The sequence below is a fragment of the Arvicanthis niloticus genome, chromosome 3, assembly GCF_011762505.2.
Source record: "Arvicanthis niloticus isolate mArvNil1 chromosome 3, mArvNil1.pat.X, whole genome shotgun sequence".
In the NCBI taxonomy this organism is placed as follows: Eukaryota; Metazoa; Chordata; class Mammalia; order Rodentia; family Muridae; genus Arvicanthis; species Arvicanthis niloticus.
The window spans coordinates 99,149,964-99,165,337 of NC_047660.1; the positions used below are offsets into that span (position 1 = coordinate 99,149,964).

General features: G+C 35.3%; 1 protein-coding gene across 10 annotated transcripts in view; it reads left to right on the top strand.

The window, feature by feature from the left end:
- Positions 1-15,374, top strand: part of Slc4a7 (solute carrier family 4 member 7) — an 89,075-nt gene that overhangs the window by 43,514 nt on the left and 30,187 nt on the right. For all 10 annotated transcript variants that reach the window (XM_034497712.2, XM_034497716.2, XM_076931583.1 and 7 more), the window contains 6 exons: positions 1,699-1,786; positions 3,729-3,875; positions 6,371-6,477; positions 8,458-8,632; positions 11,682-11,815; positions 12,908-13,153. In XM_034497712.2, coding sequence (XP_034353603.1) covers positions 1,699-1,786; positions 3,729-3,875; positions 6,371-6,477; positions 8,458-8,632; positions 11,682-11,815; positions 12,908-13,153 — 897 coding nt within the window. The remainder of the gene's footprint in view (positions 1-1,698; positions 1,787-3,728; positions 3,876-6,370; positions 6,478-8,457; positions 8,633-11,681; positions 11,816-12,907; positions 13,154-15,374) is intronic.

Below are 15,374 nucleotides of genomic sequence, written 5' to 3' on the forward strand. Positions count from 1 at the left end.
CTTTGTGCATTCATGCAGAATGCCTCATTCTGGCCTGATGGAACATTTCCGTTCATGTATACTGTGTGTACAAATTAATCTAGATTGAGACTAAAGAATAATTAGCAAGTTGTGTGAAGCATTTTATGAACCATGGAAAGGAGGGCATCTCTGTGCTTCATTAGCATCAGAAACTTCATGTGAATGGGACTTGTTTTGAAAGTAACTTTATTATATTTTTGTTGGATTTTTTTGTTGTTTGTTTGTGTGTTTTAGATGAAGTCAGTGTGGCCTCAGTTGAATTCCTATCTTTGGAATTCCCTCTGCCTCAGCCTCCTGAGTGCCTAGCTTCTGACATGTGCCACTGAACTGTTTTTTCTTTTTTTCTTTTTTTTAAAATCAGGGAGGTTCCAAAGTAGCATGAAGAGGTTTCGTTGATAGTGTATTCTCATGACTGATTCAGTAAGCTATGAAGAATTAATAGGAATTTGACAGAAATGTACCCACTTTATGTTTTTTTACTCCATTTTCACTAACAATGCAGTGTTGATAAGTGAAGAGGATGATTTGATTACTTCATGTGTAAATTTTCATAAAGCAGGAGGATGCATATTTGGATAAGAATGTTAATATCTCACATAAGAATGAAGAAGTATTGATGAAACCCATTGTTTTATATTCTAGCATACAAAAACAGTTAAAATATGAATATCTGCTACTGTAGTATTAACAAGGATACAACTAAGTACTTTTATTTAACATTAAAAAATAACAGGCTTGATGTTGAAGCTAGAAATTCTTTTTCTACCCAGACAGGTTACTTGACTAATTGCCAGATTTATAGTGTTAAGGCTTTGGTCCAGTATAGTTTCAGAGTGCAGAATTTTTTGTGTGTATATTCTGAAATAATTTCATTTGACAGATGCTTACTTTCAAGAAAGCAGTGTGGGATAAGGGAGGTGGCTCAGATGGCAGATTGCATAGCATGCACAAAGCCCTGGGTTCATTTCCCAACACTACATAAACTGGGTGTGGTAGGGCACACCTGTAATCCCATCTCTTGAGACTGAAGGGGCAGTGGAGGCAGGAGGGTCCAGAGTTCAAGGTTACCTCTGGCTATATGGTAATATCAGGTCATTCATTGACTCTTTTTCTCAAAGAGGAGTTAGTGTGGAAACAGTGAGGTGCTGCTTACCTGTAAGCCCAGCAAGCAGACACTGACCGAGGAGTATGATGTCAGCCTGAGTGACCTAGTGAGACCTTCATAGAATTGTTACAGCTTTGCTTGTTTTTGTCACTTCAGACCAGAATTAGTTGTGTAATCCAGAATGATATGATGGAAATATTTATGAAAAAACATTTCTTTCGTAACTGTTTTACACTAAAGACATAAATTATGAATGTCTTTTGTAGTTTCATGATCTGATTTTTGCTTATTTTGTTTTAGTTTTTGATGTAAGATTTCCTGTAGCCCCAGCTGAGGATGACCTTGAACTCAGATCCTCTTTGCCTCTGCTTTCCAAGTGTTAGAATATCAGGCTTGTCCACCACACTCAGTTAAGTTGCATACTGTTAACATTATTTTATTGGTATCTGTGGGTGTTTGCAAAAGTCTGAGTGTTGTTTCTATGTTTATAGTAAAATAATTTTTTAAAAGTTTCTGGATTTGTGTATATATGTTGCTTCTTTTTAAATCTGCATATTTTAATCTTTTCTTAGGTTTTTGTTTCTGTTACTGGGCCCAGCAGGGAAGGCCCCACAATACCATGAAATTGGCAGATCCATAGCAACTCTCATGACAGATGAGGTAATTAAAATACAGTCAAATCCCTTTGAGCTAGACAGTAAATATGCAATTACAGTCCTTTCTCTCATAGTAAAGCTTATAAAATTATCTTTGATGTCTCTGCTATTTTATTTTATATTCACTCTTCGAACACATGCCTTTGTTTAGGGTTTGAAGACCGATTTCTCAGGAATAGATGTTTTTTTTTTTAGCCTATTTTGCTGCTGTTCTTGTACTTTTTAATCTCATTGATTGCATTGAAATTTTGAAATTTGTTTGGTCCTAAAATTTCAGAATGTTGTTTCTTTGGGCTTTCCTTGGATCTTCTCTGTATCTCCTTACTTCTCTCTTAGTTTGGGGGATGTCATTTTTGGCTGTAACCTCTTTAGTGATCAGCACTTCTGTTTCTTTGTGAGAAGTTTCCAGCAGTTCTTGCCAGACATTGCAATGCTTCTATCTGCCCAGGGCATCAGAAACCCTGGATATCTGAACCTGATCTGTGTCAGCTACTAATATTTTTTCATAATCCCTGCTATTTTTCTGATTTAGACTCTGACCCTTTGTCTTGCAATTCAACTGATTTACTAATTTTTTTTATCTATATTGATAATAACCTCTTCACGTGGGTCTAACATCTGGATTTTTGTTGTTGTTGTTTTGTTTTTGAGTTGGGGTTTCTATATAACCCAAGCATACTTCAAACTGGTGTATAGCCCAGGCAATTTCTCTTGGCAATCTAGCTTAGCCTCTCAAGTGCTGAGATAAAGACATGAACCATCCCATTTGCTTTAAGTTCAGATCCAAACCCTTTCCTGGTATTGTCAGAGGACTTCGCTCTCTTCCACATGCTTTTGCACCCTGATACTGCCTACCTGTCCTCTGCTCTGGTAACAGCTGCTTCCTTTCTGTTTCTTGGATAAGTTTTGCTGTTTATACCCCTATATGTTACAACTGTGACTCTTTTTACCATCCACCCTACCCACTCTACCTGTGGCATGATTTTCCCTCAAATATCACCTCTGTTTTGTGTTTGTTTGTTTGTTTTTACGAAGTCTTGCTGTCTAGCCCAGACTATACTCAAACTCACACCAATTCTCCTGCCTCTGTATTCAATTATCAGAGTTATCAGTTTTTTCTGATAGGCAGACATTTCTTGGTTGCCTATTTTAGTCAGCTTTCTGTTTTGCATTTTGCTTGTTTGTTTTTTGTTTGTTCCTCTTTGAAGCTTGTCATTCTGGGCAATTACTTAACCGTTTTGCCTGGAAAAACTGCATTGTTTTTTGTTTTCTTTTTTTTCCCTTTTTCTTTTTGTCGCGTACAGCATTACACCTATCAAGTCATAGGTAACCAGTAAATATTTGTTAAACAAAATAACTTCTTTGTTCATAATTACTCATTCAGGATAAATAACACTTTGATGGCAGAAATAGAATGACCTGACATTATTGTTATGAATTAATTTGTAATAAATTGCTGTTTATTTGTGAAATATTTTTCCTTTGTATTAACATATCATTTTCTTTTGTTGGTTGTTAATGATTTATCTGTTAATACTAATAATGGGCTAAGTTTTGCCAAGCAGAGTGGGTGCCTGCCACTGATGAGAATTTATGTCATTTGTGTGAGTGTGTGTCAGTGTGTGTATATGTGACTTTACTTGTATTATTTATTTAACATTATATGTATATGAGCAGGAGGGAGGGAGGGAGGTACGTGCACATGTTATTGCAGGTCCCACAGAGTACCTAGGATTGTGTCATATCCTTCAGAACTGGACTTACAGATAGCTGTGAGCCACCTAACAGCTCTGGGAACTGAAAGCCATGTCCTCTGAGCAGTACGCACTGTTAACATGTACTATTGCTCTATCCCAATATATTTGTATCTAAAGTGCATATTTTAGTTTAGGTAGATTTTTCTTTCCACCATAAAATCCTTATGCTTAGTATCTTCTTTTCTGTAGATTTTTCATGATGTAGCTTATAAAGCAAAAGATCGAAATGACCTCTTATCTGGAATTGACGAATTTTTAGATCAAGTAACTGTCCTTCCTCCAGGAGAGTGGGATCCTTCCATACGCATAGAGCCACCAAAAAGTGTTCCTTCTCAGGTAAGAGTCTAGAGATATACTTTTGGGAACTTTTTTCTGTTTTTAAGTTAAAAAAACTTTTTATGAAAAATGCAAGTTATGCGTTTTATGCTGTGAAAGTTACAACTCTTTACAATGGGTGTGGCTCAGTGAGAAGTCTTCTTTAGCACTGAATCGTAGCACTGAAAATAAATTAGTAGAGATCAGAGAGGATGTTCCAGTATTGCCATGCCCCATGTATGTCTTTATCCCAAACAGATTTCTTGTTAGCTGTGTGATTGTTAATGATATTTATTCTGTTACCTGGACATGTGGGTATTTATAGTCTGCTGCTAGTTTGTTATTTGTGTAATTTTAGGTAGATCATTGTATAGATTTTTAAAAAAAATCTGTATGTGCTATTACTAGTACAGTTGTTTCACAATAACAAGTAACTTTGGGGAACTGTTTCTCGAGCAATTTAAATAGTATGGAATAATTTGTCTTTGCACCTTTGGGAAATTTCTGATATATATTTTTGAACTATATCACATGCCAAGTATGGGCTTTAACAAGTTGCATGTTTCTTTTATGAAAATTGCCTTATGTGAGCTTTTTTTTTCCCCTTAGGTCAGTTCTGATTCATTTTGTTTGCCTGGCATATTGCCCATTTGCCCAAACTTGAAATTTTCTTGAAAAGTTTATCTATTACAGTCTCTTTGATTTGTGATGTTCCATTCTGACATATCTTAAGTTTAGCTAATAGGCTAATTATTTATTTTTTTTTTCAAGTAGTAAGTTTTGTTTTTTTTACTGTGTATTTTTTTCTACTTCTTTTCTGCTTTTAGCTGATTTACTTCACTCCTACTATCCTTTAGTAAAGATTTATTTATAATTTTGGTATATATTAAATTATTTTTGTTTGTTTTAGATTTATTTCATATGTATGAGTATTTTGTTTGCATATATGAATATGCACTATACACATGCCTGGTGCCCAGGATCACATAACCTAAAACTGGGGTTATGCATACTTGTGAGCCACCATATTAATAGTGGGAATTGAACTCAGATCCTCTGAAGAATAGCCAGTGTTCTTAACTGCTGAGCCATCTCTTCAACCCCCGTCTTTTAAAATGTTTCCTAAAAGAGCCACTGACTGATGCTTTATATTTTCATATTGTTTTAGATACTACTCAGACTATAATATTTAGTATGTTCTCTTGTTCTATAATGTGTTCTGTTTCTCATTTGATCTAAGATATACATTGGTTTTATCTTTGGCATTTTCAAGTGTGATCTTACTTTTGTAATCTTGTTACTCTGTGTTAATATGGTGTTGTATGTCTAGGTCCATGGGAGCCTTGAACTTCAGGGAGCTCTTAGGACTACATGCGTTACTGTGTCTCTCTTTTGCTCCCTGCATATTCCATTTTCTCCCTCTTTTTATTATATGTGCTTATCTGCACATAGATATTTTTTTAGTCAGTTCTCTCTTTAGGTAACTTGAAATACTCCTTTTGTGTTAACATGGGGGAGAAGATTCTGTATCTTAAAAGTGTTTGTTTGTTTGTATTTTAAGCAAAATATAAGAGAATAATGAAGGAATTTTTTTGCTACTTTTCTGAGAAAAATACTTTAGTAAAGAAAAAAATGTCCTTGGCTTTCTCTTTCTCCCAGATTGATCTTGAAGTCACAGTCTTCCTGCCTCAGCCTCTCGAGAGCTAGCAGTGTAGGTTTGAGGAAAAAGTAGTATCTTTAAAAATTAATGAAAACTTTGTTCTTTGGTAGTTAACTATAGTATTCTAAATATTTTGGTGAAAAACTTATTTCTTTAGGAGAATGTTTATGTTCATAGTTAGGCTGGCTAATGTTTTGTCAGATTAACACAAGCTTGGGTTATATAAGAAGAGGGAGTATTACTTGACGAAATGCTTCCATAGGTAGGACTGTAGGACATTTTCTTGATTGATACTTGATGGATGTGGAAGGGCCCAGCTCATTGTGGGCAGTGCCACCCCTGGGCAGGTGGTCTTGGATGCCATAAGAAACCAGGCTGAGCAAGACATGAGACCCAAGTAAGTCGTGTTCCTCCATGGTCTCTGTTCCAGTTCTTGCCTCAGGTTCCTAGCCCTTACTTTCTTCATGAAGGACTATGATCAGGACATATTAACTGAAATAATAAAGCCTTTTCTCCCCCAAGGTGCTTTTGGTCATGGTGTTTTATAATAGCAGTGGAAATTTATTAAAACAATAGCTATTGTAGAATAGAAATTTGACATGGTTTTATAAATATATCTTATAGTGCATTGATGTTAGAAAATTATAGTCAAGAAAGCTAATTGTAAATTTAAAATATGAACAGAAATTTATCTCCTTTTTAATTGTTATTGATTTAAAAGGTTATTCTAGGAAATTCATTTCTTCTCTGAGAGTACTTGGGTAAAATCCTCATGAGATGTAATATTCCCTCTAGCCATCTCAGATACCAGTTTTCTTAAAATTGAATTCTGAAAATATATTTTTGTGGAATTCAGGAGAAAAGGAAGATTCCTGTGTTTCCCAATGGATCTGCTCCAATGTCTGTTGATCCTCCTAAGGAGGCTGATCATCATGCTGGGCCTGAGCTGCAGAGGACTGGACGGTGGGTACAGATGTTACTTTGGGGAATTAGGTGTTGATTTAATGAAAAGGCACCAACAATCCTTTTTTTAACTCCTCAAGTATTTGGAACTTAATCTCGTACTTTTAGTTTTATGTAGTTTTAAAAATGCATTTTCTATAAGATAATATGACATTAAGGAAAATTTTCATGCATTTAAAACATTTTCAATAATATATACCAATTTTATTTTAAAATAATGGAATATATACTCAAAATTATAGTGCGTGTGTTTTTGGTGACCTCTTCAGAAGGTTCCGCAAGAAAATATGTATTTTTTTTCCAAGTTAAAGAATTATGAGATGAAAATGAAATTGTACTGAATGATTTTTGTACATTGTGCAAGATTTAAAATTTGTGATTATTACTTTTTAAAAAACTGTAATATAAATTTAGACAGAAAAACTTGATTAGACCCTTTTATTAGAGAAATTAGAAAGTTAACTTTAGAGTAAAGAATAGAAATATAAAATGTAATAAAATGTTTAAATTACTTGGTAGTAGTTAATTGTGACAGCATGTTCATACTGTAGAGAAGTATGGCTCTTGGTACTGCACAGGGTACTGGTAGTCACCGTGGAGCCAAACCTGGAGTGAAAGCTTTGTAAAATTAGGATATCATATATATACACACTGTTGACAAGACCAGCAACTAATATATTCAATGCAGACTTAAATTCATCAACTAGAGAGGTGTAAGAGCCTTTATGAATGTAACAGAATAAGATTTTATCTCTATGCCAATAGTGCTGGTCTCCTATTAGCTGCAACCATTTCTTTGTACATTAGAGATAGGGTTAGTTGCTGAGAAGTACCAGTGCCTAAGATGGATATCTTAAGCACCTGAGAGCCTCTTTTGCCACCTGTTAAACACTCAGTTGTTTTTTTGATGGTGACGATTTATTTTCTACATTATCATTGATGTCTTCTTAATTTAAAACTGATTCCATTGGCTACAGATTATAGAATCACTTCTACTTGTCAACATGCCTTCATGGTTTATTTTAGTATTTAACTTAAAAAATTAGCATGGTAATGCTTGGAACATCCAAACCCTCTACAGCTTAAATTTAATATTTATTCATATTCTTGTATTTAGTATATACATAACCACCCATTTCCAGTTCTGAATTTCCAGTTCAGCAGTATTTATATATACCTTCTGTATATACCAGGCAGGATTCAGCTAAATTGAGGTGTGGCATTGAACATGAAGATTCCCTATTTTCTAGGGTGTTTATATTTTACTGGAACATTTTCAGATTAAAAATATCAAAAAAGCTTAATTTTTTTAAAGAGTTGAAATGGTATGGCTTCGATGTTTTAATGTAAACAGATTTTTATTCTTACTAAAACCTCTTAGTTTTATTAATATATACACTATATAAGTAGTAACCTATGGAGATAACTTTTAAGGGTTTTCTTTTTCCCCAGACTTAATTATTCATATAAACAAAGAGTTAAAAGTCATAAAAGTAGTTATTAGTCAACTTCATTATTAAAAGCATAGCATACCACTACATTTACACTAAGAACTAAGTAAGATATAATTGCCTTTTCTATATTTCTGCCCATTGCCTTTTAGATCTGTATTACAGATAAAGAAAAGAGTTGCATTTGCAAATTTACATAAATGACTGGTTAGGTTTTGTTTATTGTATGTTAATTTGTATATATATTTGCATTCAGAGTTAAAATTACTCCTGTAAAGTCATTTGCCTGCAGCTTTTTCAGCATATAACCCATAATATAATATGTATTTTTTAATTTAATGAGATGTATCTTTCCTCTGACATCATTTCATGAGAATCAATGAGTGTATCTTCTATAAGTTATACCATTACTTAAATTTTTATTGACAAAACAGTAAGCACCTACAGTTTTATGTAGCCCATAGATTTAGTTTGAACTAGTTAGAATCCTCTAGTCTACAGCTTGACGAGTTTCATCTCACCTATTTAGGCTTTTTGGTGGTTTGATACTTGACATCAAAAGGAAAGCACCTTTTTTCTTGAGTGACTTCAAGGATGCATTAAGTCTGCAGTGCCTGGCCTCGATTCTTTTCCTATACTGTGCCTGTATGTCTCCTGTAATCACTTTTGGAGGGCTGCTTGGAGAAGCTACAGAAGGCAGAATAGTGAGTACAAAAGATTGGTAGTGGCCAGGCTCCCAGCTCCTCAGAGGCAAGTGTCTGTATGCATTTGTCTCATTATTCCTGCTTGTATTTGAAGAGTCTTCCCACAGCATAAACCTGTCCCCAAGCAGACTTCCCCCAAAGGTAATTGCTGTGGAAAACATGGGGAAGACATTTGAACAGGAGAAGATGCACAGTTGAGGTAAAAATAAATAAATAAACAAAAAAACCAAACAGTTTTATCCTACCTTGCTTGATGAAATGGCTATAAATTGAGTAAGACTTCCATTGCCTTCTGGGGGATGTGTGGGTTGTGGGGGAGATTCTCTGGGTGGGTTATGGTTGGAAATTTACCCATGAGGGTCCCCATCCTGTGTCCTGTTAGTTATCATAGGGTCAGGGTTATGGCTCCAGCTGGTGACTGAGCTGAGACTGTTCAAAACAGCAGAATGTAGCTGTAGAGAGGGTGGGATTTTGAAGTTATGTTTATTTTCATTTTGCTATTAAATTTGTTTGAAAGTTGCCAAAACTTTTATCTGTAATTGAATATGGCCTTTTTTTTTTTTTTTTCATGTGAATGTAGAGTCCCATTTGCTGTACATGCTGATACCATGCTAGGAACTGATTCTTTATAAAATCTTGAATGGCATATTATGGTGGGGTGTAAATATATTTTAATGGCATATAAGTGACATGATTTATAATTCTTGATTTCTGAAGTTTTTTAAAAAAATTTACTATTTAAAGAAATTTTGTATTCTTATAGATAAAAAGGTAAAAACAATGGGTAAATCTAACTGGCAATAGTTATTGGATTATAAAGGCATATCTTTTTTAGAACATGAAGTTAAAACCTAAAAATAGAAAATTTCTAATTCTGAATTTATTTTTTGTTACTAAGATTCCTTTTTACTTTTGCCTTAATCATTGTTTCATATATACATGTTTTTAGTTGTCAAAAATAGTGCTTGTAACTCTTCCTTGCCCTGTTGAAATGTGGCTTAGCTATGAGCTCTTAGAAATACTGCTGCTTGGCTCACACACTGTCTTCTGCTCCTGCCCTTTGACACTGTGTGCCTGACATTGTGTTTGGCACTAGAGTAGGAGGAGAGACAAGTGTAGCAGGGACTGGAGAGATGGGAAGTGGTAGCCTGTGTTCGCTGCATTGTTGTGAGAAAGCAGAGCTGTGGAATTGAAGTTATAGAAATGGAGAAAACAAGCATTTTCAGGTGAAACAATATAGATATGAGGTGCTTGCTTCCAGTGTCCTTATAGAAATGGCAGTTTAGGGAACTCATTTTTAGAGGTTACATAGTAGCAGAAGAAAGTGTAAATATTGGACCACTCATGTGCCAATGAGGGTTGAAATTCAGGTTTGATTATAGGGAAAAAAGGAAAGGTAGAAAGTTAGCAGATTGCTAGAATAGAAGGAGTAAATTGGCCCAGAAATTAGACAGCCAGAGCCTTAGAATGAAGAGAATGGATGTAAAGCAGTTCCATATTGGGGAAAGGTAGCTTAGGGGTCTTATATGGCGATGGGGTGGGTGGGGATAGTAAAGGCAGAGATTCTGCTGGAAATGTCTGTGTTTTTTAACCCACAACTTGGGGAGGGACCTTTAGTTTGTGCCCACCTGCTTCAGTTGACTTTTGTGATGTCCTTTTCAGTTTTTCTTTCTTTTTCTGAATTTCACTTAGATGTTTTCACTTTTAACTCAAGCTCATCCTAAGCTCAATTTTAAAATGTACATATTTTAGTAGAATTAAGGAGTTGGTGATAAGGACCTGTGTTTTGTAGTAAAATCCTATTTTTAAAAAAGAAAACAGTCTTTACATTTAACATGTTATTAATATGGGTACTCATTTTTTTTTTCATGTTGCCAATAGTTCAGTTATATTTTATTTTGTTACTTTGTGATTCTGTTTTGATAGTGTTTGATGATGGTGTTAGACTTGATGGTGAGAATTGCTACATTTGTGTGATATGCCCTAAGTAACAGACAGGGTTTAAAGGTTCCTGTACAAATACTAGTAGAGTTATAATTACCATCACCTTCACTTAAAAGCTTGGGCCGGAAACGAGCTGTCCCGCAGCTGCACTCCAGACTCTGCCCTGCAGGCTTTCAGCACAGCCCTGTTCTCGCCTGCTGTTGTGCTGTCTCTTGTTTCAGGACCCTTGTTTCTTACTACTTCTTGTCTTGCCTTTACCAATCCTGGGCTTTCTCCTTTCTGGATAGCATACCCCAGTTGGCCTTGATGTTTAAGAATGGTAAATTCTTTTCCTTTTTCTCTGACCTTACCCTTTGTCTAGTGGCATAGTACATTGTCATTGCTTCACCATCTAACCTCATTTGCCAGGCTATAATGCTGATAGTGAAATCCAATATTACTATACCTTACTCACTGAACTTCTGAGCTATTGTTGTCCTGTTTTATCTCATTTTGATGGGCTTTAATGATAAAATACTTAACATATTTATTGTTTTTGTGAATTTTTTACACAGGCCTCCCCATCCACCTTGTTTATGTTACCTATATCATTTTGAAGTAAATCAATTAAAACTATCATTCTAATTTTAAAAAAATATATGGAAAGTTGCTTTTATAGAAAACAGTGAGAAAGGGTCACATATTTACCTTCTTTTTTAATCACCATACTGAGTAATGTGCTTTTTATTTTCAGAATGAAAAATACTTACTTCAGTCATATAAAACTAGTAAAAATAACATGTGCTTTTCTGCTTGCATAGGCTTCTAAATAAAACAGCACAGATGAAGCAGAAGCCCCATGTGTCTCCCTTTGCGCCTTGTGTCTTACTGTATCAAGTGTTGAATTAAGGGTGATTGCCAAAAGTTCAATTAAATATGCAAACTAAAGCAAGTTTCTTGATGTACTTGATATATTTGTAATTTTCCATATATATGATTTAGTTTTTTTGCTTTGATTTCGTAACTACTTTGCTAGTATCCATGTTTTCAGATGTCTTATTGTGCTATTAGTAGGTTAGAGATAATTTTTTGATGTGTTGCTTTTGTTCATTTTCCTCTTAAACAGAGTGCAATAGAGTCTCTTTTTGGAGCATCATTAACTGGGATTGCCTATTCATTGTTTGCTGGGCAACCTCTAACAATACTGGGGAGCACAGGTCCAGTCCTAGTGTTTGAAAAAATTTTATTTAAATTCTGTAGGTAAGTAGAAATTCTCATCCCCTGTGTTTGTATACCTTACCTGTTAAATATATGTTACATCGTACCATTTGTGAAGGATATTTAGCTGTATAAACAGTATGTGTATCTTTAGTTTGTTTGGGTTTTTATGTGTTTGTCCTACCAACGTTCCTACTACCATTCCACCCCAGTAATATAGAGATGAGGAAAAATAAGATAGTCCATCAGTGGTAATTTAATGGATTGGAGTAATGATAAGCAAATCATTTGAGGAACAATAAAAATCCTTAGTGCTAGCAAAATTAAACCCATAAGATGTTTATCTGAACTGTTTGTTAGGTGAAATATAGGTCTTACAGAGGAAGTTGACAGTGAAGTAGATCTTGAAAGCCAAGACTGACATTGCCAGGCCATCTTGTGTAAAGGGATAAGGGCTCAAAGCCATCAAATTTCAGGGTTAGTATCTATGGCTAGGCTGTTGAGCATCACAGGCATACTGTAGGTAATAGACTTTGAATTCAGCATTAACAATATTGTTTCCTTTATGACGTGCACTTGAGTCTTTCAGTCTAAAACAGTGTAGACATTTGAGTATTTGATTGTTGTAGTTCTCTTGCTCTGGTTCTCTGCTCATTGGTTAACCTGATTATGATTTTGACGTGGCATGCTCCACTGACTAGTAGTCAATGAAATGACTTAAACTATAGCCCTTTTTAGTCATTTCTTATTTGAAATTAATTCTGTAGGCATAGTTGTGGCTGAAGAAGTAGTAGTGGTGGCAAAATATTGGGGTAGTGGTGTCTTTACCCTTCTGACACATACAGATTTTTTATCTTCAGATAATTTGTCATTTTTTCCATATAGCTGATTGTTAACGTGAGGTCTAATGGTTTTATCCCTGCCTAGCATATTTTCATTGTAAATCTTTAATAAAGTAACCAAGTCTCCCGTGGAAGCAAAAGACACAGCTTCATCCAATCGTGACTTGGCAATTTGGTAATTGTGATTTCTAAAGGAATCCTGTGTTTGTGTTTTTACTGCTTGTTATGAAAAACTTTAGGTGCAAATCTGTATGTACATGGTGATTATGTCTCCACTTATATTTCGAAACAGAGATTATCACCTTAACTATCTGTCATTAAGAACCAGTATTGGTCTGTGGACTTCTTTCTTGTGCATTGTATTGGTCGCAACAGATGCAAGCAGCCTTGTTTGTTACATTACTCGGTTCACAGAAGAAGCTTTTGCGGCTCTCATTTGTATCATATTCATCTATGAAGCTTTGGAGAAACTCTTTCATTTAGGAGAAATATACGCATTTAATATGCACAACAACTTGGATAAATTGACCAGTTACACGTAAGTGCTTCTATTTCATCCTTAGTTAAAATATATATGTTTTCTAAGATATCAGAGCATAAGAAAGATGGATTTTTGTTTGTTTGTTTTTTTAAAGAGCTGGGCATAGTGGCATACACTTTTAATCCCAGTACTCAGGAGGCTGAGGCAAGAGGAAGTACCACAAACTAAAGGTCCACCTGCGCTACATAACAAAAAGAAAGAAAATGGAATTTTTGTAATGTAGTATTCATTGTATTTAGCTGTATCTGGTAATTGAAATATTTATTTCATATGAAATTTTGGTAAAACATTCATGGGTAGAATTATAGTTGATGAAGTTTATTTACTTTTGTTTATTAATGTAATGGTAGGTTTAATTACCAACTTGACATAATCTAGAGTTCCCTGGAAAGAGTCTCGATGAAAGATTGTCTCGATCAGGTTGGGCTTATGAGCATGTCTGTGGAAGACTATCCTGATTACATTAATTGAGGTAGGAAGACCCACCAGCTAAGAGATAGCACCATTCCTTATGCAGGGGATCTTGGAAGTGAGCTGAGAACTGGTATGTATATGCTTCTTGACTATGGATGCAACATGCCTAGCTTCTTTAAGCTGCTGCCACCATGACTTCCCCATAGTGACAGACTTGGAACTGTGAGCTAAAATAAACCCTTTTCCCCCATGTTGCTTTTGTCATGGTATTTTACTGTGGCAGTAGGAAACCAGTACAACTGAAGTAACAAAAGAACTGAAGTATGTGGTCTTCTGTTGGAGTTGGGTTGGCAAATTTAAATGTTATTAGTCAAGGGTCTCTAAAGGAACAGAGCTGATAGAATGTTAAAAAAAACAAAATGTATGTGTCAGGGAATGGGAGTGATTTATTAGTTTGGTTTATAGGATCCATTCCACAATGTCTCTCACATTAGAGAGGCTGAGAACCTATAGTTGTTCTATCCAAGAGGCTGGCTGTCTCAGCAGTCCTGGGCAGGTGCTGGAGTTCTGGAGAATTTCTGGAGGGCTGCTGATCTTCAATGTACCTTGGACTCCCAAAGAAGTTGGTTCTAATATCAGGACCTCTCAGGAATAGGATAGATGCCAGTGGAGTGCAGGCAAGCAGGTAGAAAGCAAAGCTTTTCTTTTTCATTTCTCTTTGTCTCAGCTGCACCCGAAGGTGCTGCCCATATTTAGAATGAGTCTTCCTGCTCCACATAATCTAATCCAGAGACCTTCAGCTTGTGTCCAGCAGCTTGTATCTGAGTTGATTTCAAATGTAGTCAAGTTGACAACCAAGATTAACCATCATAATTGGCAATCTATGCTCAATGTATTTTCCTGTATTATTTAATCACTCTTAGGTATATGGAAGATGTAGGGAGTATTTTTTTTGTACTCACGTATTCGTCACATTTTATATTATTACCTTTTTAATTTATAGTATGTTCAACAAGTGTACTTCCTTAAATATTGTATACTGCTATCAAGAACTGTATTTCATTAGTACTTTTTGTGTCACTGGAGATGTAAGTCAGAGCTTTGTGCACGGTAGGCAAGCTTTATCACTGAACATCTCCAGCCTTTCATTTGACTATTTTTAAAACATAAGGTCTCATTATATATTCTTGGCTGATCTTGATCTAACTACATAGACCTGGCTGGACTTAAACTCTGACTTCTAAGTGCCATTCAGTTCAATTTTGCTTTTGCATTTTTTTTGGGGGGGGGGGGTGCTTTTATAAATGAGTACTGTATTAACATCATTTTTACCCAACCCTTTCCTCCTCCAACTCTTCCCATGTCCATTTCTATCTCAAAATCATGATCTCTTAGTAACTATTATTTTTACATATATGTATATACCAATCATACATACTGACACACATGTGTATATAAATGCAACCTGCAGACCCCAGTTAATACTGATCAAATATGTATGTGTTTAGGTCTGACTACTTGAATAACCTATCAGGATTTGTTGCTGTCAGAGACTGAGTCTCCCTCTCTTAATAGCCATTAGTTGTCTGTGGCTCTTCTTCTAGAGGTAGGGCCTTGTGAGGTTGCCTTCATCCCCAGTGGCATCTCTACCAATGTCACTGTAGGTCTTGACTGTATTGCTAAGATTTCATGGGTACAACTTTGCTGTCTTATATAGAAGGTACAATGTTCTGGTCCTCTGGCTTTTATAGTCTTTATATTCCCTCTTTTGCAATATTCTCTGAGCTATTAGTGTGTAGGTTGT